The sequence below is a fragment of the Panthera uncia genome (genome assembly GCF_023721935.1).
Source record: "Panthera uncia isolate 11264 chromosome A1 unlocalized genomic scaffold, Puncia_PCG_1.0 HiC_scaffold_17, whole genome shotgun sequence".
In the NCBI taxonomy this organism is placed as follows: Eukaryota; Metazoa; Chordata; class Mammalia; order Carnivora; family Felidae; genus Panthera; species Panthera uncia.
The window spans coordinates 93,898,782-93,923,087 of record NW_026057577.1 but is presented as its reverse complement, the minus strand read 5'-3'; the positions used below and the strand labels follow the sequence as shown (position 1 = coordinate 93,923,087).

Sequence of the window (24,306 nt, the reverse complement as noted above, 5' to 3'; positions counted from 1 at the left end):
GCTAACTAACTGGAATTAAAAAAAAAAAAAAAAAAAACTTAAGTAAAAAATAAAAACAGAACAAAATAAAACAAACAAAAACAAAATAAAACACAACCAGAGTTAAGAAATGAGTGGTGAGGGCGGTACCAGGTTAAGAATGTGGGCTCTGAGATCTGCCTGAGTTCACATCCTGGCCCCACCATTTACTCTTTCTTAACCTCAGGCAAATTGTTCATCTTTCCTAGCCCTGAGTTGCCCATTTGCAAAATGTGAGAGCCAACCTCACAGGGTCATTTCTTTCAGACATCAGTGAGAAGCACAGAGCCTGGCACGTGGTGCTCCAAGAGGCTGTGGCTATTATTATTACTACTTTAACTGGTTGCTCTCGAGAACAGAGAAAGTAAGGCAACCCTTGGGTGCCTCAGCTTAATGAAGTGAACACACCTTTGAGAATCTCCAGGGAGGAGACTCTGGTATACCTCCAGCCCCCACTACTAGGCCCCTGGCCCCTGGTTGTGGTTTAGACCATCCTTCCAGGTGGTGACCCTGCTGGTCTCCTCCATTGGGGTTTTGGGCCAATACATAGTCCCATATTTGAAGGCCCAGTTAACATATTGGAAGAAAGCTGGAGCATAATTTGTCTGCCTTTATGGAGAAAGTGGTGCCTCTCTAGCTTGGTTGTTATGATTAAATGAGACCATGTACAATGCCTAGTGAAGAGGAGTACTTTAGAAAATAATGGCTTTTCTGGAGACATTTGTGAAACATGGAGGGACTGTTCATCTAAGGAGAATGAACTGAGGTCTGTACATGATATCATTTAATTCCCTTTACTCCATGTCATTTGGGTGAGGAAATGAGGCTTGGGGAGGTTAAGTGACTAGTCCAAAGTCATACATATGTATTAATGGTGGAACTGAGATTTCTACTCAGGTCCATCTATCTAACTCCAAAGACAAGCTAGTTCCCACTTTAGTATGTCACCAAGGAAAGAGTTGTATCAAATATCCTGAATGGTTCTCATCAGAGTGTCAGCATTGTCATGGTAGAAAACTACTCTTTATAGCAAACCTAAATCCCTAACATTAAAGAGTCAGCCTAATTCACTTAGTGGGCCTCAGTGAACACTGGAAGTGAGTGTCCCTTTTCCCTCAGAGCCCACCTTGAAATGGTCTGTGTGTCATTGGCCCCTTGCCATTCCCTGTCAGCTTTTCCCAAGGTGCCTGTGACAAAGATCCTGAAAGTACTCAGAGGACCCTTCCTGCCTCTCAGAAAACATGTTTCCTTATATTCGAACTGGCAAGGGTGCCTGGCCTACTGGCCTATCTAAGTGATGGATGACCTGAGCCAGCTCTGTAGAAGGAGGCAATGGATCAGTGACAAGGCAGCTCTGTTCCCTGATGTGCCATACAGGATGATATGCTCAATGGGGCATGCCTGAGTGATGTCTCTGAGAGTGCCAGATATACAGGGAAGCCCTCAGGAAACTGAGAGATGAGGAAGAGAAGAAACAAAAAGGGCAAAAACCAAAAGAAAAAAAATGAGAGAGAGAGAAGTAGAAAACAAAGAAAGATGAGAAGAGGCATGATACAAGAAAGGGGCAGGGGAACTTGAAAGCACTCCCTATGTCATTCTGACTCTGGACAGCTGTTTTTTCCCTAAGAAATCAATCTTCTCCCCTCTTACCAAGCAGGTTGACATAAATGACAAGTTAGGGCATTCTCAGTGTGGCCCAAATGTGAACTGGGAACAATTTGGCTGAGACAGAGCTTTCAATGTTGGGATAAATCATGGTCCGATTCCAGTGGATGCTTAAAGAGAAGTTTGGGAAAGCTAAGGTAAATTTTTGTAGGACAAAAAAAAAGAAGCATCTTAGACATCAAGCCAGTGGCAAGGCTAATTTCAAAAAAAAAGAAAAATCTTGAGGAGGAGTTGGGATGGTCCTCCCCTTCCTTGGAGGAGACTGTCATGTGCAATAGATCATACCTGGCTCGGTGCCAGGTAGGCCTTTGGTCTTACCACCTAGTACTTGCTGGGCATGGATGGATAGCGCCAGCTCAGCCCTCTAAGTTGCTTTTCTTATTTATTGTATTTCCCCTAGAAGAAAATTGCTAGTGCCTGATGTTTAGACCTAACAGGCTGGTTCTCTGTTGGTCATGCTACATGTGATCAAAGGTCCTGGGAAATACCCAGGTATTTCACTGTGACATTCTGGAGATAACCAATGGGAAATAATAACAATTATTATTATTATTATTATTATTATTATTTTATTTATTTTTTTTTGTATGGAACCTTGGAGGCTTCTTGGTTAGTTTGCTGAAAATTCCACTGAAATATTTAGAACTTACTAAGGAAGGAAAGAAAGAAAGAGAGGAAGGGAAGGAGGAAGGAAAGAAAGAAGGAAGGGAGGAAGAAAAAAGAAAAACTACATTTAACTTGATTGAATTTTAACCAGTGGTTAATCTAGAGCTGTGTTCATTTTGTTATCAGTGCCATTTCCCCCTTGACCTTGCTTAGACTACTCTCATCAGTCTTCTAGAGGTGAGTAGAGAGAGAGTAACAAGACATCAGAGAGAACAAATCTCTAAAAACAAGGGACTTCCCTTAACTTTGTTAAATTCTTAATATTCTTTTTTAGGACGATTTGGATTTTGAGCTTTACTTTGTTTTTATCCTAATTCAAGATAATGGGCATTTATTTAACACTAACTATATATGCTCCTGTATGGCATGGCAAACCTTATGACTCAACTCATCAACTACTAAGTTTCTCCTAATTTTCCCAGTGTGGCTGGACTGACTAGTATGTACCCCACAGGGTGGGTATGGTTGCTAGAAGATGTAAGATGGTAAATGATCATATGTCAGAATTGTGTGACTGCCCCTCCTAAAACCCTTCAGGGAGTATCCATTACTTTTAGGATCAAGTCAAAATCCTTGGGTGACCTACAAGGCCTACATGGTCTGTCCTCTCTAATTTTTCTCTTACCACTTTCCCCTTGGATCTGGTTTGTATTTATTTTTATCTTATTTTATTTTATTTTACTTTATTTTATTTTTTATTTTTTGTTTATTTATTAATGTTTATTTATTTTTGAGAGACAGAGAGGCAGAGTGCGAGTGTGAAACAGGCAGAGAGAGAGGAAGACACAGAATCCGAAGCAAGCTCCAGGCTCTGAGCTGTCAGCACAGCTGAGCCTGACGCGGGGCTTGAACTCATGAACTGTGAGATCATGACCTGAGCCGAAGTCAGACACTTAACTGACTGAGCCCAGGCACCCCTTGGATCTGGCTTTTAGGTGCATCAAGCTCCATTCTGCCTCAGGGCCTTTAAATGCATGTTTGCTTTGCCTGAAACATTTCTCTTTATCTTTTCCTGACCGACTTTATTTACATGTCATATCCTCAGCAAAGACTTCCTGAGTACCCAGACTAGGACAGACTTTTTTGATATACATTCTTGTAACACCCTGAACTTTGTTTTGATAGCACAATTGCATATAAATAGTTGTCACAACTGCATTTAGATAGTTATTTCAGTGTATCTCAGATAATGACTAAGGCCATCTCTGGCCCATCATACTGTGACATTCCATTCAAGAAAACAGTCCTATGTCCAATGGATCATTTTAAAAAATTCAAATCTTTATTCAGTCTTGAAAAGGGAATGAGATGAGAAGGGCAAATATATTCTTAATGTCCAGCAAAATATACCAAAATCCTTTCCTCCTCATCTCTTCCACTCTTAATAATGCTACAGAGAATGCTGCTTCTCTTCAAAAATATTAGGTAGCTGGGCCAGAATTTGCTTAGCAAATGGGGGAGGGAAAGAGACTATGAACGCACACATGTTATTGATTCTTTGCCCCCTGTCTCTGTTAGTGGTGATCTCTTAGAGGGAGGGACCACATCTGTCTCAAACACTACCGTGTCCCCAGTAGCCAGCATGTGTCAGGCACACAGTAGAGGCTCAGTGAATATTTTTTCCAAAGCAGTGTTGAGCCCCAGGCAGTAACCAGTTGCCACTCTTCTTCCCACAGTGAGAACTACCTGGTGCGATGGGGCAGCAGGGGCTTCCCGAAGGAGATCGAGATGCTCAACAACCTGAAGGTGGTCTTCACGGTGGGTGTACATTCTTCTTGTAGCCATCTTCCACACTCACAAGGATACAATCTTAGAAATGAGAGGCTGGCCACTTGATCAGGAGGGAGCATGACCTTGGGAAGGATTTGTGTTCTGGGCTTTCTGGAGAGATTCAGAACAGAGGGGGGGCGGGGGGGGGGGCGGGTGTTGTGTGCCCTAAAGAAGCTATTAGGGAGGTGGGTCTTCCCCTCTCTATATCTTCTTCCCTCTTTCTTTCTCACTCATGTGCACACTGAGAATACACACAGAGCGCTGTGTAAACAAGCACAGACTCCTTCCAGCAATAATGTCTGCGTGAACTAGATACAGCAGCTGTTCTGATTTATCAGTAAATTCATTGGTTAATCTGAGTTCCTTTCTTTGGCTCAGACTTTCTAAAAACCTTTCTAAAATGTATCAGAAAAAAAAAAAAAGAACTCCTAAGAACATTGGCTGCCTTGATAAATTGTATATTCTGAATAAAATTAAGTCATAGATGACTAAAGATCTTAATGGATCCCTGAGATCATTCTTCCAAAAACCAATACTTGCTGGGCAAGACACATATAGAAATGTTGAAATCAATTGTTAGTTGGATGACTTATTTCTGAGAGTGTACCTGGCTTTTTAGTTGTGGGAAAGACAAACAGTGGAAATCAGAAGATAAGGGTTATTATTTTTAGCAAAGACCTTTCTCTTGTCCTATTTCCATGAGGGTGTGTTAAGAGTGTTATCTTAAGATACCTAAGGATATTGGTGTTCTCTGCAAGATCCTTTGGAGAGAAGAGCATTTATGAGATTTTTCACTCTGATGCATGTGTTAGCAAGGAAAATTACAGAGGAGGAGTCAGGGAGGGATTTGGGCATTGGCCAAACCTATGAGTTTGATCCAGGAGTGACCGACATGCTACATTAACCTACGTTGCTCTACAATAATTTTCCAGTTACAGCCCATTAAGTGCAATGTCTCATGTTATGTCACAATTAGATTGGAGTGCAGCTGATTTATTTTGTTTGTTATTTCCTGAAAAATGGGCCAGAGGCATGGAATAAGATCAGAGTCCTAATTGCTTAGACAAAGTTTTCCTGGCATATATAAATGTGTCTCAGTCATGTTTATCTATTATTAGTTAGAAGGAGGAGCCTATTTATTTTCTTGATAAATAGGAAAGTCCCATAGGGCCTCCTGATTAAACCAGGAGACAGATGTTTCACGAGAAGGACAGGGACAGGGAATCAATCAGTGATTCATTTTGCAGAGAACCAATTCATGATGTAAACATGCAGGAAAGGGCATCGGTAAATTTGTGTCTCTCAATATTAATGAGAATGTGATTCTGCTTGCATGGAATTCTGCCTGGGCTGCTATGTCTTCTTCCCACAGCAAATGAACTTGGGAACCTTGGTTGACTGGTTCAACAGGCTGATATTTCTCTGTCTTGAAATGATGGAAGTCTTCATTTTGGGACAAGGAAAGTCATGATGCTCTAACTTCTTTTATTGATTCAAGATCAATTCAATGAGTACCTAACATGTGCTTTGTGCTAGGTATTGGGGATATAGCACTGAATAAGCTTATTGAACCTTTCTATCATGGTATGATGGGGGGAATTCGGAAAATAAATAAATGAGTAAATAAACAAGAAAATGTCAGAAGGCAATCCATGCAATGCAGATAATTAAAACAGGATGATATGATGGCGTTTGACTAGGACTTACTTTCAATTGGACATTGAGGTGATATTTAAGTTAGAGATGAGATGAGACTTGGCAGGTATGTGCCTTGCTGTCCTTATTTATTTTTCTCTGGATGTTAGCTCTTTCTAGTTTCTTCTTTGAGGGCAAAGCCCTAGGAGCTGGCACATGAGTCGGGCCAATGGTGAACTTCCCCTCTGTCTCTTTTATAAGCATTCAATCCCTTAGATCTGTAAGAGGAAGGCAGAATATACTACCAGTTTCCCTAAGAATTTGCCCCCTTTGGGGGTTGTTGCTAACATACAGGAAACAAGACTGAACAATAAAAGGAGTACTAATGAATTACTAAATTGGGTGACACATGTTTTAAGTTTTATTGCACTGCCTCAACTTCCCTAATATGTCTGAGTTTTATAAGGTCAACGTAAAAATGAATTAGAGACACCACATATTGGAACACAGTTCTGAGGAAGGATCACACATTTATACACTCTCCAGAGAGTAACAATGTGTTTGAGCATTTTGCTGTGCTTGCATAACATATTGAGATGGTCTGGGTGCCTGGGTGGCTCAGTTGGTTGAGCATCCAACTTTGGCTCAGGTCATGGTCTCAAGTTCATGAGTTTGAGCCTTGTGTCAGGCTCTGTCCTGACAGCTCAGAGCCTAGAGCTTGCTTCAAATTCTGTGTCTCCCTCTCTCTCTGCCCCTCCCCCTCTTGCACTATCTCCCTCTCTCTCTGTCTCTCTCTGTCTCTCTCTCTCTCAAAACCCAGGCACCCCTATGTTTTTAAGTTTATTTATTTATTTTGAGAGAGACAGAGACATTGTGAGTGGGGGAGGGACAGAGAGAGGGAGAGAGAGACTCCCATGCAGGCTCTGCACTGTCAGCATAGAGACTGATGCAGGGCTTGAGCCCAGAAATCTATGAGATCATGACCTGAGCTGAAATCAAGAGTCATACACTCAACCGACTGAGCCACCCAGTCACCCCAGCTTAATTACCTCTTGGAAGGCCCTATCTCCAAATACATTTTCAGGTTCTGGGAGGTTAGGACTTCAACATATGAATTCTGAGGGGACATAATTCATCCCATAACATCTAGGGAGGATCCTTCAGGTGCCAGGGTCTTTGTGACTCTGGAATGCCTCTGAAAGATACCAAACTAGATGTTTCAAAAATATGAAAATTTCTAATGAGAGGGGGGAAGTAATTAGGGATGAAAATCATTATAAGGGAAGCAAGCCTTGAGCTCTTAAGGTTGGAAAGGATTTGGATATATAGAGGAGTAAGAGGTAAGTATTTGAGGCAGAGGTGTGGACAGGGGGCTTAGGAAGAAAGATTGAATTGAAAGTGAGCATTGTGTGTTTGTGGAGCAGTAACGGGATCTTTGTGACAAAAATAGAGTACTTACATGCAGAGAATAGTGGGGAATTGGTCAGGTAGGACAGCTGGAAATATATTATGTCTGGGATCTTTCACGTCAGCTGGGGAAGATTAGCACTAATAGGGTAGGAAATAGGGAGCTATTAAGGTTGTTGCGGGGAGAGAAATTAAATAATGAACATGGCTTCTAAAGATGAGTTTTTCAGGGTTATCAAGGTGGTTGGGAGGAAGGAGGCAGACAGGCCAGAGAAGAGGCTTTCCAACCATCTGCATGTAAGATAATTGGGATCTCAAATTCAGTTGCCTATAGGGCAAGGCAGAAAATACAAATGAGTGGCTGAGCTTCCTTAGCCAGAAAGCCCTCTTCTCCCCTAACTTTCCTCTCCCCTTGCCCAGTAGAGAGACTTTGAGGAGAGTCAGGGAGCAGATGTCCATTCCCTCAGCAGGTGAAAGGACAGCCCTTGTATCAGTCAGAGTTCTCCAGAGAACCTGAACCAATAGGATATATATGTAGGTTTATTCAAAGGATTTGGCTCACAGGATTGTGGGGACTGGCAAGTTTGAAATCTGTAGGGCTGGCCAGCAGGCCTGAAATTCAGGCAGGATTTCTTTATTACTGTCTTCAGGCACAACTCGTCCTTCACTGGAAAACCTCAGGTTTGGGTGCTAGAGGTACAACAGCGAATAAGGCCTCAAGGCCTTCAGCTGATAGGATGGGGCATATCTACATTATGTATGGTAACCTCCTTTACTTAAAGTCCATTGATTATAGATGTTAATTGGGCCTACGAAATACCTTCACAGAAGCATTTAGACTAGTGTTTGACCAGGCACCTAAGCACCATGGCCTAGTCAAAGCTGGTGCATAAAATGTGGCCATCACGGGGGTGCCTTGGTGGCTTAGTCAGTGATTTCAGCTCAGGTCATGATCCCAAGGTTCGTTTTGTGGGGCTGAGCCCTGTGTTGAGCCCCATGTTGGGCTGTGAGCTGACAGTGTGCAGCCTGCTTGGGATTCTTTCTCTCCCTCACACTCTGCCCTTCCCCTGCTCACTCGTGTGCATGCTCTCTCTCTCTCTCTCAAAATAAATAAATAAACTTAAAATAAAATTAACCATCACAAGCCTGAAGCAGGAAGGTGTGGACTACATTGGGACCATGTTTTGTCCCCAGAAACTCTGCACACCCCCATGCTCTTCTTTCCACACCATACACACTGAGAGCCTGGGGATGGCTGCTTTGCCTGGACCCTGGCTCTTATGTGAGCTGACAGGCTATTCCCAGTGCATATGCCTATATGAGGATTAACTTGGAGGAAAAGCAGCTATTCCCTAGTGAGGCCAGGCCCAGGATTCTCTGCTCGGACACCAACAACGTGCCTTGATCCCATCTGGAAGGGGGTTCCAAGAACATTGAAGCTTTTAGATTTGAGCAGGACACCCAGATACTGAGGTGACCTGGGTGGTTTTCCCTCCCGTGTATCTTTCTAATGGGGAGAGAGATATTTTGTGGTAGTTAGGTTTATGGACTTTGGTGTTAGAATGACTGGACAGTGTCTCCAAGGACTAAGGTCATGACCTCTGGAAGCCCCTTGTCTTCTTCGTGTCTCAGTTTCCCCCTCTGTAAAATGGGGTGCAAAAACAGTATCTACTTGAGAGAGTTGTTAAGGATCAAACAAGATGATGGCATGTGAGAAATACAGCACCGTGCAGGACACATTAGTGTAGTTCACCGGTTTCAGTGTTCTTCCTTCATGGCACACACCTGAGGGCACTCAGCTGTCCCCCTTGAAGTTAGCTGCGGCTGCCTGCCTTGCTTTGGCCATTGAAATGCAAGCCAAAGTGATATGCCTTGTCTGGGTGGAGGCTTTAAGACCAAAAGGTGATTTGCCACATTTCCTTCCCCTGCTGTGAGGACAGTGGAGGCACCTGTTCTGAGGAGATGGCTAGCCCGTCAGCTAGAGGCCCAGGGTGGGTAATTGAGCAAGGTGGGAGAGGAGTGGGTGGGGGGCAGCTGTCTGCATTTGGCATTCAGCCTGAGCTAGAAGTAAACTTCCGTTGTCTTATAAAGCTCTGAGATGCTGGGATTACTTGTGCCACAACAACCCATTCCTGATTGATATACATACGTCAGGTGCTCAGTGAATGTAACTATCGGGAGCTTTCCCTCTTCCTTTGGCCTTCTCCCTCAGTAGTGCTGAGTGGTGATGAGACAAATGAAGTCATTTGTAGCAAAAGCTATTTTGGATCCATCAGCTGGCATATAGGAAATGTTGCCTGTATGACTGATATTGTACTTCTATCCTCTTCTCATTGGTTTGAAATTGAAGAATGGGGATTGAACACCAGAGACCTGTCACTCAGTTTCCTTTCTAGAACTTTCTAAAACTCACAGTTCTTATCTATGGAATGGGTGTATTGTCTTGTTTTCAGCCTTTCCTGTGACTAATTGTATGACTGGTCCTTGTACACTAAGTGCTAAGTACATCTGCCCCAGAATTTGCTATCACTAGGCTTCCTTTTCTACTTCTTTAGACACATGGTAACTATTAATTTCCTGCCCTACAGGACCTCGGAAACAAAGACCTCAACAGGGATAAAATTTACTTGATTTGTCAAATAGTCCGAGTTGGGAAGATGGATCTCAAGGATACTAATACAAAGAAGTGCACGCAGGGACTGAGACGGCCCTTTGGGGTTGCAGGTAATGACATACTACATACCATTAACTTTTACTGGAGTGCACATTTTATATGGCTGAATTTTAAAGATTCTTTTTTTCCCTCTCCTTCTTGCCCTCCCCACCAAAAAAAAAAAAAAAATTATACCAGACAGCTCCTAATACCTACATTTCTGGTGACTAAATAAAAATAATTGGTGGCTAAATCTAGATTTATGATGAAGGCAGTGAATAATGGATTCCTCGTGTCTGCAGCAGAGTGTTGGGAGAGCATTGCAGTCTGAACATTTGGCGCCTTTGCTCCCCAGCGTGGTGAAGGAGGAACAGTTCGGGTGGGATCTAATTATGAGGCACAAATCACTTTTTAAAAAATATCCAGGACAGGAAATGCAGTTACACAGAATGAGTCACTGGCCACACATCTAAATTCTAGATGGAAGTGGACGTTTGGAGAGTTGGTGTGACCAAATGAGGTTGCTTTAGAGCAGCCTCACCTCCTCATTTTTCTCCAAGCCTTAGCTCTCTCTCGGGGTTTCCAAGGCTTCATCATTCTTTAACCACTTTTATGGTTTTTGTTATATTTAACTATAACTTGCATTATTATTTACCTAATATATTTTCTTTTAATTAGCCCACTTTAAACTAAAGTACACTTTTTGGAAGACCATTTAAATACCTGTGAAAACAGCTATTTTATATGCCAGTTTTATTTCTTTTTATTAAAATATGATTTTTTGTTTTTTGTTTTGTTTTGTTTTTTGGCTTTTTAGAATGAGAGAAAGTGCAAAAGAGGGGGGGGGGGGGGGGCAGCAGGAGAGAGAGAGAGAAAATCCTAAGCAAGTTCCAGGCTCAGTGTGGAACCCAACACCAGGCTCGATTCCCCCAACCCTGGGATCATGACCTGAGCTGAAATCAGCAGTCAGATGCTCAAATAACTGAGCCACCCAGGTGCTCCTAAAATATACTTTTTAAATCATGTACCATTTATAATTCCTCTGTATCATCTCTAAACCCTGTGTTTCAGGTTCTTCGTTCAAGATACCCCGATCTGTAAGCACAAACCAGCTGGCTCTCCAACTAGTCCCCTGGCACTGCTTGCAAAGTGGTGGAGTAGATGAAGTTAGCTTATAATGACCTAACTGGTTTTTTTTAGCCTGGCATTGTTGCTAGCTAGATAGTTAGGTGACCTTGGCAAGCATTTTGCCCAGGGACTTAGTTTCATTATCTGCAAAATGAGAGACTTGGACCGATTGATCTGTGCCCTGCTCTGAAATGCTGATTGTATATAAGGGATATTCCTGACATCGTAGTGTCCCTGTTAAGGCAGTGAGGGTTCTTCAACCTTACCTCAAACCGTGCCTTTGTCCTCATCTGTAGTCTGCGTGCTCTTTTGGCTTCAGGTGAAAGCAATTTGATGTAACTGAAAGGTTCAGGCATAGATTGCTTCAGGCATAGCTGGATCCAGGAACTCGAATTTATATCTCATTATCTCTCAGCTCCTATGTCCTCTTGCTGACTTATTCTGAAGTTGACTGTCCAGTTAGTTGGCAAAATGTGGGCCATCTGTTCCAAGCTTGCATCTTACCAGTTTAGTAATCTAGCGGAAAGAAAACACCTCTTTCCCGTTGGTTAGTAGAAGCCCCAGGAACATAAATGTAGGCAACATGCTCATTCCTGAAGCACTTACTCTGGGCATGGGGATGTGGTCCTCTGACTGGACAAGTCATATGAACAACTCTGGAGCCAGAGGGAAATTGCTACACCCAAACCATGCTCACTGAGAATGGGCTAGGAGGGGTGTCTGTTGATCACAGGAGTGGACAATGGATTCAAATAACAGTTCCCCTTCCTTCTGTCAACTCCCTGACTCCCCTCTTCAATTAAATGCAGTCATTGGCTGATTATTATCCAGACAGTTTTAATGAGCTTGAAGTGTTTGAGGTATTTCATGTCACTAGGGTTTTGGCTATATTTGACTAGCTGTTCTCCATGCCCCTCCCCTGCCCTCACCACCATTTCTATAATCCCCTCTCTAATTCAGGAGTTCTTCACCTTGGTTTTATGGGCCTTTAGTGGCTAATTTGAGGTGAAATTTCAGAGGGTCCAAGATCCCTCTGGAATTGCAGGGTTCAAAGATCCTGCAGTTAAGTGTTTGTGCATATGAGCATGTTTATGAAAAGGGAGCAAGTAGATTTCATTAGATTCTCAGGTCCCATAGGGAGTCCTTGTGCTTGGGTTTTGTAGGCACAGTAGACACCCAATATATCTATGTCAAATCCAATCCTGCTTGTTTAATTTCATAGACACTCTTCTGATTCTTTTCTCTTGGCTTTGGCTAAACCACAGTCTCTTGGATATTTCTGTGGCCTACTGACCTCCCAACCTGCTTTGCCCAGAAGTGCTTGCCAGGTGCTACACATTATGAACCCTTGCTGTCTGAGTATTGTCTGATTTTGGCTTGCTTGCTTTTTAAGACTTTCTGACCCAACCTCTCTTATCCTATAGTCTCATCCCATTGATATCCCTTCCTGGGAGCAGGAGTGTGTAAGTCATTAATTCTTTTTTCTTTCTTTCTTTCTTTCTTTCTTTTTTTTTTTTTTTTTAGTTATGGACATAACAGACATCATCAAGGGGAAAGCAGAGAGTGATGAAGAAAAGCAACACTTCATTCCTTTTCACCCGTGAGAGATTTTCCATTTGTTTCCCTTCTTTTAAACCACACCCTTCCTCATTGAAGGCTGCTGGAAAGTAGGCTGTAATTCCCTGAGTTGGCGATGGGCCCATTGGGCCTCCCAAGAGGAGGGCCGTAAAAGAATGAGTGTGTCTCTGTGCCAAGGCACTTGAGACCAACCTGCTTTTCACATATTCGTTCATCAACTGTTCTATATTTGACAGAGTTTGATTGACATCTGGCAAAGGGCTGGGCACTGCAGTAGGCATGGGGCATGAAGTGGTTAATAAGATAGACGTGGCCTGTCTTCTTGGATCTTATATTTTAGGGAATTAAAATATATTTTGGGGAATATTTTGGGGAATTGATGGGGAATTAAATAATCAACAAAAGATTAATGCATTGATTACAAGTAATACAAGAACCATGACTCTGTGAAGCAATAACATATCAAGAACACAGAACAGGGAATCGTCACCTGGTTCTCACAGATGGAAATATCCATGACTTGAGAGGAGGGTAGTGAGGAGGGTAAATGTCCTTTTCCTGCTCTGAAAAGGTGTCTGTAAGAAAGCAGGACCTCCAGTTTGAGAATGTTGTCTTTACTCTGTTACCCCAAGGATGTCCAGGGAGTATGGTGTTTTGTTATTGGCAATGAGGTCAGTGACTCTCATTAAAGCCTTTGCCACCTTACTGAACAGATGTTCCTTTTGAGGGCTTGGGAATCCTTCCTTTCCAAGAGTCTTCCTAGGGAAAGAAAAATGGCCTCTACTTATAGCAATGATGTTCCCAAATCTCCGAGCCATGTTGCTTTGTGGCATTTCCTGATGGCATCTATGCTGTCTGAGCTGTAATGGGCAGTCTCACTTTTCACCTAAGGTGTATGGAGGGCCTGGGTGACTTTCTGGAACACATGGAACCACAAGGTGGGGACCTTATTGACAGCGCCGCATGAGCATTTTGTGCTTTCTTTTCCTTCCCAGAGTAACAGCTGAGAATGACTTCCTCCATAGCCTGCTGGGCAAAGTCACGGCCTCCAAGGGAGACAGTGGAGGGCAAGGTAAAATGCCACAATGTGCCCAGTGGACTGGGCTCTGTCTTGGGAGCTCTTGATTCTTTGGAAAACAGTCCAAAATCCTAAACCCTGGGAAACATAGCCTTCCTTCTAGACAGACCATTGTGAAGAATGGAAGCATGTGATCTATGGAGATGGAAACCACATCTCCTGAATCTGGGAGGCATGTCCTAGTGCCTAGAGGAAGAGGGGAACTGATATATCCTATCTCTTATGTGTCAGGCACTCTCATATATCTCCTTAATTGATTTAATTCTTCCCACATTCCTGTGAGATACGTGGTATCTACCTCACTTTACAGAAGCTAGGCTTAGAGAGGTGGGTTAGTTTGACAGAAGCTGACATTGCTAGAAGGCACCAGTGGGATTCAAACCCACAGATGTCTGGCTCCAGAGCCCATCTGCTTTCCACCTTCCTTCCTCCTGGGTTGGGTCACTGCTTCTGAGATTGTTTCTCTCTGCTTCCAGTGGTGTCCTCCAAAAGGAGCTCAAGGGAAGAAATGATGGGGGTTAGGGGTGGGGGCAGCGAGACGAGAATACCTTGAAGTTGCCTCTTCATGGTGAGCGTTCCCTTCCAGGCCTCTGGGTGACCATGAAGATGCTTGTGGGTGACATCATTCAGATCCGCAAGGACTACCCACACCTGGTGGATAGGACTACTGTGGTGGCCAGGAAGCTGGGCTTCCCAGAGATCATCATGCCAGGTCTGGCCTTCTCCTGGGGTGGGGGAGATCTAGCTTGTCACATCCATTTTCCCTTTAAAAAGTCAACTCCTTACTTTTCTACTACATCTTTTCTGTTTCTTTCCCTGAAGGTAACCACTGGAAATGATTTTTGTATATCCAAAAATCTTCCATACATTCACATAATAAAGACAAACACATAAATATACACACATGTACTTTTTCCCCTCACAATGGGATCACACTTCATATGCTTTATATACCATTACTTTACATACTTTATATAGAGTTCTCTGATTTGCTTTATCACTTAATAATTTATCATGGACATTCTTTCTACTTTACTACACATTGAATAATTCTGTTCTTTTGGGGAGGATATGTCATTCTCTTAGATTTTTAAACTATTTTTTTTTTTTATTACTAGAGGACTCCATGCTCATTGTAAAATGTTAGAATAGCATGAAAGGGTATAAAGTGAAACGTTAAAAGCTCCCTCAAATCTTTGTCTCTAGAAGTAACTGCTATTAACATTTTCTGAATGTGTATATAATAAAAAAAATAAATAAATGAGATGATATAATAACATTCTTCTGAAACTTCCCTTTTCATCTTAATCCCGTCTTAGACTTGCATGCATAGCTGCTCTCACTTACTCCTCCTCCTCCCCACAGTGTATAGTGGTCCCCTAGGGGCCTGCCCTGTGGTTCATTTGGACCTGCTTTACCTGTGACATCAACTCCTTGTGCATTCCCCTGTGGGGCTTTCCCTTCTGATTGCCCCCCATTCCTGAACACCTCCTGACCCTCCTTCCGTGTTCCTTGGGGACTCGAAAAGGCACTCTATCTTCTGCACAGTGAAAGATTGTGTGGCTGACTGTGGTTGCTATTCATGGGCCACGATCAGCTCCATTGGAGCTTTCCTTTGCCTTTCCAGAAGGTGTCACTAGAGGATGGAAATTAAATGATTTTAATAGGGAGAAAAACAGCCAATTTTGACCATCCCGCCTACCTTTTTACAACTGATGTTCTGGCGTTCGTCCATCCCCTTTTTACCTATCTTCCCAGCCTCCCTGATGAGGAAGCAATGCTTTTTTCAAGCATGTCTGATCTTGATTTCATTAGTAGATGTCAAGGCAGGGCACTTCCTCTCAGGCCCCCACTCCCTGTGCTTCCCAGTCAGTGTCTCTCCTGCGGCACAGACACCAACTCTTGTCTCTCTCTCCCTCTGCCTGCAGGAGATGTCAGGAACGACATCTACATCACTCTCTTACAAGGAGACTTTGACAAGTACAACAAGACCACACAGAGGAATGTTGAAGTGATCATGTGTGTGTGTGCAGAGGATGGCAAAACGCTACCTGTAAGGGCCCCTGCTGCTGTCCCGGGTGCCCCGGCCACCATGGGTGCTTCTGCTCTCAAAGATTTGCTTTTTTCTTATCCCAATATGCTAACTCCCAAGAGCCTTTGGGATGCCTTGAGTAACATGATCTACACCTTTAGAGCTTGGTTAGCATACTGGCCCATAGTAAGACCTTGTATCGTGTTGTCTTTTACATCAAAGCAGTTTTTCAATGTCTGTCTTTCTCCTTTCATAATCCCTTTTTCTTTTTTCTATTTCCTTTTTTTTTTTTTTTTTTTTTTTTTTGCTTGACCTCAGCTTATAGGTCAGTTTTTTTGCTGTTAAAATGTTGTTCACATTGAAACTTGAGCTGGTTTATTCAGGCAAAATCCATGACAAGAAAAAGGATCAATACAGAGCCTTGGGCTAGTGTGGAGACTCAGGATGGCCTCAAAACAGACATTCCCAACACTTAATCCAACTCCCTCGTGCTCAGCTAGAATTCTGGTGGAAAGTCTTATTCGTAAATTGGTCTCCAGAGGGCCAACACAGTGTATTCAAGAATGCAAAGCACATTGCTATAAATATTTATACAGCATATGTCCTATATAATATTTGTCATGTGTGTTTACATTTATTTACTTATATTTCCTCAAAGGTTTGTCAGCAATTGTGTCCAGTGTGTGGGAGGGCTCTGCTTCTCCATTTCTCCTTTTGGAGTACTGAGCTGAAAATAAAATCAGCTCTCAGTAGCAGTTTCAGCGTGGGCAAATATTCCTCTTAGGCCACAGTAGGTGATTAGATAGCACAGTACCGTGGGGGCGTTGAGTATTGATAAGTCATCTGCTCTAGCCTTGGGGCCTGGGGCTCAGGCAGATATTTCTACCCTCTACCTAAGAACATAAATGGCATTCACAGGGGAATTACTACGTGCCAGGCACTGGGATAAGTATGATGCATTGCCATTATTATCCCCATTTTTATGGGGGTGGGGGCAACCAAGCCTTCAAGTGAAACTGCTTTTCTAAGTATATAAGTACTAAGTACTTTTCTAAGTACATACATAAAGTTAGTATATGGTAGGGATGGGGTTTGGTTCCAGGTTTCAGGCCCTCTTAAATACTTCACTATAATGCCTAACCATTAAAAAAAATCCTCCAGTTTATTTCTTATATCAAAAAATGATGCTAATAACCACTTCTTTCAAATTCTGGGAAGATTAATAATTATTTTTTAAATTTAAAGAAAGCCCCAATTGTCTTTTTTGTTGGTAAAGACTGGCCCCATTAATTAATATCTAGTTGAGCAAAAATTCAAGTGTTTAAATCATCCTCTTCTTGTTGGTTCTGAAAAGTAAAATAAGTGAGAGACATTTTGCTCAAAAGATCACAAAAGAAGAGCGGAGGGCTTTTATCTGAAAGGGAAATTGCATTTCACGAATGTATAGACCATTGCTTTGAAGTTATTTTTATCCGACTACCTGTTGAAGAACTTTTAAACCTCAGCTTCATTTTTAAAAACACTGATATTCTCACCTTCAGTGTTGTCAAAGGACAAATTAGAAGGAACATTTAGCAGGAATGCAGGCATCGAATCTTGCTCCTGAACCATTCTTCTACCTCTGCCACCCTTTCCAGTCACACCCGACCAGGCTGCGCAAACACGCTCATCAAAGATGAATATATAAGCAGGTATTCTGGGGGCTGAAATGGAGAGGTAACTATGGGGCACGGTGATAATTTGCAGTTTCCTCTATTAGGGAAGTTATGGGGGAGTTCAGTTGACTGACTATTGAAAATTGCTAAGGAAGCCTGTGGGAGGCTGTTCTTTCTTTATTTGCAGAAATAAATATTACTGCCTAATTAAGTGTCAGGCAGCACACTCAAATACTTTTGATACTGGTGGGTTCCTGTGGAAACAGTTGCCTTCAGAGGTATCTATTTCTTTTCCCGCTGCAAGTGCACACTGCCCTTGGCAGAGCAGGGCCAGAGGACAGAGTAAGTTACACGTGTCCTTGGCCCACTTTGGGGTCTCAGCAACCTTTTACAGGAGGGGCCATAGCAGAAAAGCTAATGCAGTGGACTCTGGGATCAAATAGATCAAGTTAAAATCCCAACCTCCCTTCCTAGTAGCTGTATAATCTTGGATAAGGTTTATTTGTCTATAAAAGAGGAGTCATAATTTCCTCCTCACAGGGTTGCAAGTTAAACAAAATGGTAAGGGTAAGGCACCTGGTATGCAGTAAATACGCAGAAACAGGAAAGGGGGTAACATTCAGAGAAGGGTGAGCAACTGCAAGTTGATGCCCTGACCAGGAACTGAGGCAGTCGGATGGTCACTACAATGAGGGTGGATGCCTGAAGCAAGTTTAAGGAGAAGCAAAAAGGCTTAGATGCCAGGCTGAGAAACCTGTCCTCTTCTGAGCTCAGCTAGCCAACGGGGGTAGAGGCAGGCATAGAGGACAGAATAGTATAGCAGTTGAGCCATGACCTCTGGGGCCAGCCAACCAGGCTCAATTCCCAGTGTAGCCTGGATTAGCAGGATGACCTTGAACAAATTACATCATCTCTCTATGCCTACAATTTTCTGTCTGAATCAGAGACTGCAGCAGTTGCACCTTGCTTTTGTGAATATCAAATAAGGTGATCTACATAGTAAGTGTTCATTAAAATTAGTTACTAGAAAGGTATAGTAGTCTTCTGGTTTGATTCTTGCCTTGTGGCTGCTAACTGGCATCTTCCTGGCATGTGGCCTTGTTGGTGTAGAGCACTCTTGTTCTCAAAGTGCGTTTGCATCCATGGTGTCATTTGTTCCTCAGGTGATTACTATCAGGTAGACAGAGCCTGTGTGAGGAGCCTGATTTTTCAGGCTGAAGTGTGTCTGCCAAGACTAACTCAGCATTAAAGCTCCCAGGCTTCCTGATTCCTATGCAGATTGCCTTCAAGTAACCTGAAATCTACGAGGAGTTCTTACTGCTAACTGGGTACCATGGGGGTGGGCAATGGGGAAAATTATTGAACAGGCTTACTTGAGAGATTTACAAATCTATATTTTCTCTAAAACCAGGCTCAGTCCCTGGTCATGATTCTTGATACATGTGGAAACATTCAGTTTTATCTCGGAAGTACTGAGAGTGAGGGTCTTAGGCCTTTCTCAGAGTAGTACTGAAACTTCTTTCTACAGCCTTAGGCCATCAAAAGTTTTTACCATCAAGATAGTTTTGTGGAATTCAGTTGCTCACCATACAACAATTTTACTTTCACCAGAGATATATATGTATTTTCAGATTTTATAAGCTACATGGGATTCACTGCAGCTACAGAAACTCTAAGCCCATAAATGTCACTAGATATAAATCATGGGAGGCTGGAAGGTTGTTATGGAAGGAACACTGGACAGAGAGTTAGTGGGTCGAGATGTGTGCTAGCTCTGCTACCTTTCTGGGCAACTGACTTAACCTCTCAGGGCCTCAGTTTACTCAGTGTTGAAACATGGATAATAGCAGTGATCATCTGAGGTGGTTATGAGGATTGGATTAAGTGAGGTAGTATGTATGAAGGGTTCAGCATAATGCTGGACAAAAAGCACTCTCTAAATGGTTAGAAAAACTTTGAAAGTATGTTTATAGGTCAGTGCCTCAAAAATTTCTGTAAGCCCTCATTCCCTTCATTCCATTGAAAACCAAGAGAGTTGTCTTTCTTCATTTTTAGTTCACTGGTTATTCTTGGGTTTTTTTGTTGTTTGTTTGTTCTTAGAGGTAAGTTCTGAAAGGATGCTATATCCTTATTTTGAAATGGATTCAGTTGGGTTGCAAGTACCCTCAATCATTGTTGCCGTACAGCTTGGAAGTAAAGAGGGAGAATTCCAGGGAGAGAGGCAGGACTTTACTTCCCACAAGTTAGCTTCTCTTGTTGGGGGTCCCAAAGTGCTTGCGTGTGGCCAGTTTGGATCATTTAGCCTGGTGGTGGTGGTAGATCCATTGGTGAATTGGATGGAATCTGTAAGAGGCAAGGAGTCTGTCATCCTAAAAATGCCCAGAGACACACAGTTTTGCAATTAGGGAGCCTGGGGCTCTAAAATCAATCCTTTTGTCCCTACATCTCTGGAGACTAGAAGTAAATAAAATTCTGTTGGTCTGGTATAAAACATTTAGACCCTTTCTGGGTGACTCTAGCTAAAATCTTGTTTTGGGGCCAGACAGCTAGAATTAATACAAAGAGATAGAATTAAGGTGCCAGCACACTCTATTAGCAGATATTCCTTATTACTCTGAATGTGATTTTTATGGCAAACACTAAATATCCTGCAAGGTATACTTGCTCTGTGCTCATTCTCTGTTTGGAATGTCTTTCCCACATTTCTGCTCAGAGCCAACTTGGAATCTTTCTTCAAGATTCTCAACTGTCATCACCTCCAAGAAATCTTCCCTGAATCCTCAGGCTACACTTAAGTGTCTCTTCTCTGTGCTCCACTGTAATAAATACATATGTCTGCCATTACATTGCATTTAGTGATTTGTCTGCTTATCTAAAGATCTCTCTGCAAAACTGTGAACTCTCATGTCAGGTTGAATATCTGACTAATGCCCATTTCCCAGTGCTTGGCATGCGCCTGATACTAGAAGATGCTCCGTGACTGTGGGGCTCCCTCTGCCCCTGTATCTGTCTGCAACCCATGCTCCCTCCCATCGCCCAGCTTCTGTGTTAGCATCAGAAATACATCAGAATGAGCTGCTGCTTGACTGATCTGAGCCTGTTTGTAAACTTTGTGCACATTCAGATTTAAGAAACAAATAGGATTAATAAGACTGGCAGCATGCAGTAACTCCAAGGCTGGTTACCATTTACAATAAGTCAGTCATGTCAGCGCCTGGTGTGCTCCAATGGTTTCCAGAATGCAAGTAATAGAATTTCTGTAGTTAAGCAGCTGTCACTCCTGGGGCCAGGGATGTTCATGTATAAATCTGTAATTTAGAAGGGTACCTGGCAGAAGGGTTGGTGAAGGGAGGGTTTTCCAAGGCCCTAAGGCCATTGTTGGCCTTGGAACCAAAATTGCCCAAGCACAGAAAATGGAAGTTCTATAGTGTTTTGTTTTGTTTTGTTTTCTCTTTTTTTCCCTCTTGGATCAGAATGCAATTTGTGTAGGAGCTGGGGACAAGCCCATGAATGAATATCGGTCCGTTGTGTACTATCAAGTCAAACAGCCACGGTGGATGGAAACAGTCAAGGTAATAATTATAATAATAATAACAATGATAGCAGCAAACATGTATTTAGGGGCTCTGAGACACCTCCCTAAGACCTGAAGCAATACCCTAGTGTGTGTCCAGTGGTGTGTCAGGGAGTAAAAATGGTGGCCCAAAGCATGAGCAACCTGCTTCTCTTGATCACCCTTCACTGACCCAGGACCAGCCACTAGAGAATTGTCATATGTTCTTCTTGTGGACAGTGTCTAGCCTACCAAGTTATGTCACTCTACTCAGCAGTGAGGAGTGACAGAGCTTGCAAGCAAATGTGAGGCTATAAAAGACCACTTGATGCCTGAAAGATATTCTCTTGGGAATATGTCTCAGACAAAAGTGGCATTAATCACAAATACTCACACTACCAGATTGTCACACTAAGTGGAAGGGAATATCATTCATTGGAAGAAGAGTTTGGAATTAATTCAGTGAACAGGGAAGCTTGAATATCTCTGCCTTGTAATTAGTAGCAGTCTTTATTCGCCCCGTTCTCTGAACCCAAACTGAAGATGTTCGTTTAACTTCCTTTTCTGAGATAGCTACCCAGAGCTCAGTGGTTCTTGCCCTGTCACTTATATTCCTGTTTTCCTCAGTGGGTCTCCCCAAATTCACTCTCTTCAAAATGACCTACCCAACTTCAGGGTCAGAAAGCTATTGGATGGGCCAAGTTGTTTTTCTCTTTTCTGTGTTCTCTTGTACACTAGTTATTTCCCTTTGCTAGCCCTTGTCAGATGGTTGTTAAAATATGCATCTCCCCATGTGAACCATAAGCTTTTTGAGTTGCAGGGCCTCTGCCTTACACTAACATGGCCAGCACATCACATGACCATAGCTTGGAGTAGCCATTAAATTCACAGCAAAAGAATGAATTGGACTGCAGTCGTTCATGAGGTTCTCAGAAAAATCCCTTTCTTCTGTCTGAAATTACAAATGATGGATCTCTTCAGGCTCAAATTTCATTTTCTGGAGCAGAAAGTGTCCCAAAGTACACATCAGTTTGGCCTTTAATAGTCATCTCTACAGTGTAAACTTGTCCCTTTAAAAAATCAAAGTGGCTTCCTCACAGGTAGCTAAACTTTGCTTTGGCTTGAATTGCAAGTTATGGAGAGAACTGTGAGGTGTTGGGAGGTGGGCAGTCCATGGCCAGGTCTGATACGTATCAATCAAGTGTTCAATAGACCACCCTCTGGGCAGTGAAATGGGTGACCAAGGAGTGGGTGATTTGGCTCAGTGGCTTCAAAGGTAAAAACATCTGGGTATCTGTCCAGCCAAGGATGGGAATGAGCCCTAGAGTTTTCCAAAATATTATTGGATTTAAGCATTTTTATGAATTTTCATAAACAAGAGTCCTCAGGCATACCCTGTAATGACCATTGTTAATTTGCTAAGCCCTGCTGCAATTGCCAGAACTCCTGGAGTGTGTAAGGAAAATGTGCATTGTGCAGTGTGCAGTGCATCGAATCCTGTGCTAAAGTTATGTGACTTTTATATCAATTTGGGGAGATTCATTTTAACCCACTATAATTTACGAACCTCTTTTCATTGGCTAGGAATGCAATTTGCCAAATGGATTACATTTGGTACTTTATTTTCTCTTCATAGCTAGTTCTTATGTAATTTATTTACAGTTCATCAGGCTTGATGGATGGATAATAAATCAGCATGCAGCTCTCTCAGTTAAATGGTCAGGCTGCCTTGTGCGGGGGGTGGGGGTGCTGGAGTGGGAAAAGCTGTTTAACTCATTGTCTCCTGAATTCTGGTTTCTGCCTACCAAGGTGGCTGTCCCTATTGAAGACATGCAGAGAATCCATCTGAGATTCATGTTTCGACATCGGTCATCCCTGGAATGTGAGTACCTGACCAAGTGGCATCTCTGAAGCTCCTCTAAGGAGAGAGAAATGAGATAACTGGGTGACCCATGTGTCATTTTCTTTCCTGACCTCACAATGCTATTTCCAGCTAAAGATAAAGGAGAAAAGAACTTTGCCATGTCCTATGTGAAGTTGATGAAGGAAGATGGGACCACTCTGCAAGATGGGTGCCATGACTTGGTCGTCCTAAAGGTACCATGAGTTGGATTAACTCTGCAGTGAGTAGGGTCCAGGAATCCAAGGGAAGATGGCAGGATTGCTTAGTGGTTAACAGCAGGGACCACAGAATCACACACACCAGGGTTTACCAGCCATGTGGCCTTGTGCAAAATCTTAACTTCTCTGCCTCTGTTTCCCTCTCTATGAGCCCTCAGTGAATAATTGTGAGTATCATATGAGACCGCTCCTGTAAACACAACTGTGATGGGTACATGGAACATCGAATATGTGGAAAAGGTTATTGTTACATACAGAATAGGCTATTGACTGTAAAGAGCCCTGTGGGATATATAAAAGACCAGCAAGAAACACTTGAGAGATGCCTCACTATTGCTAATGGCAACATATCAGATGCTGGGATCCTGATCCTGCCCCTGACTAAATCTGGAATCATCTCACATGTCTCCCTGAGTGTCAGTTTTCTTTTTTCTTAAGTGTGATGGTAATATTTATGACTAACCAGTGAGATGACCCATGTGGAAGGGCTGTGTATAAAAGGGTGTATAGATATCGGCCGTCATTATTTTACATCATGAGACTTGGACGATTTTCAAGAAGTGGGGAGGTTTGCCTTGATCTCACTCACATGCTTTCCTGCAACCCCTCTTATGGCAGCAGGATGCCTATGCTAGCACCTGACTGGAGACAAAGCATGTGGTTGTGAAACAGGACAGGCACAGGGATCCAACTCTTGTCCTTGGCTTTTTCAACCTTGGGGGCTGAAAACATCCTTTTGCCTATGGTCTCCATGGCAAGCATAGCCTCATCAAGGCTTAATTATAAGGTACTCTTCTCTGAGTCTCTCTGGCTTTTCTGGAAACCCACACCTCCCTTCTTCTGCACAGCTGCTGTCTTCTCATTTATGACACATCAAGGTAGTTCTTCGCTTGAAAGCCATTCTTCCCCAACATATTGTGAACTCACTGGAGGCAGGGGCCCAGTTGTAGTCAGTTTTCTATTTACTTATCTTCCTTAAGTCTCCCTTTTCTTATCTGTAAACTGAGAGTGATAGCAATGTATACGACAGTGCCAGTAGCAATTGTGAGGTTTAAATGGAATGAACTAAAGCATACTTAGTGCATACTTAGTTCTTAGTGCAGTATCCAGTACAGAGTAAGGGATCCATAAACATTAACTCCTATAATGCCTACCTCTAATCATTCATTTCCACATTCCAAGGGACTTAGGTGTCTATCAACTCTGTTAAGAGCTCTATATGAATTATTCCCATTTAGTCTGCTCAAAATTTCTAGGAAGTAGGTAATATGATTAATCGTCGGTTTAATCACGAGAAAAATGAGACACATCCAAACAATGTGTTCAAGATGACACAGACTTGTGAGT

At 42.7% G+C, this 24,306-nt stretch overlaps 1 protein-coding gene across 3 annotated transcripts in view; it reads left to right on the top strand.

Moving 5' to 3' along the window:
* DOCK2 (dedicator of cytokinesis 2) overlaps positions 1–24,306 on the top strand; it is a 415,558-nt gene that overhangs the window by 50,347 nt on the left and 340,905 nt on the right. For all 3 annotated transcript variants that reach the window (XR_007461385.1, XM_049647803.1, XM_049647801.1), the window contains exons 9-17: positions 4,026–4,107; positions 9,750–9,885; positions 12,467–12,542; positions 13,516–13,592; positions 14,185–14,310; positions 15,527–15,651; positions 20,759–20,857; positions 22,648–22,720; positions 22,832–22,935. Coding sequence is in view for 2 of the 3 variants with exons in the window: in XM_049647803.1 (XP_049503760.1) it covers positions 4,026–4,107; positions 9,750–9,885; positions 12,467–12,542; positions 13,516–13,592; positions 14,185–14,310; positions 15,527–15,651; positions 20,759–20,857; positions 22,648–22,720; positions 22,832–22,935 (898 nt within the window). In the remaining variant the exon portion in view is untranslated. The remainder of the gene's footprint in view (positions 1–4,025; positions 4,108–9,749; positions 9,886–12,466; positions 12,543–13,515; positions 13,593–14,184; positions 14,311–15,526; positions 15,652–20,758; positions 20,858–22,647; positions 22,721–22,831; positions 22,936–24,306) is intronic.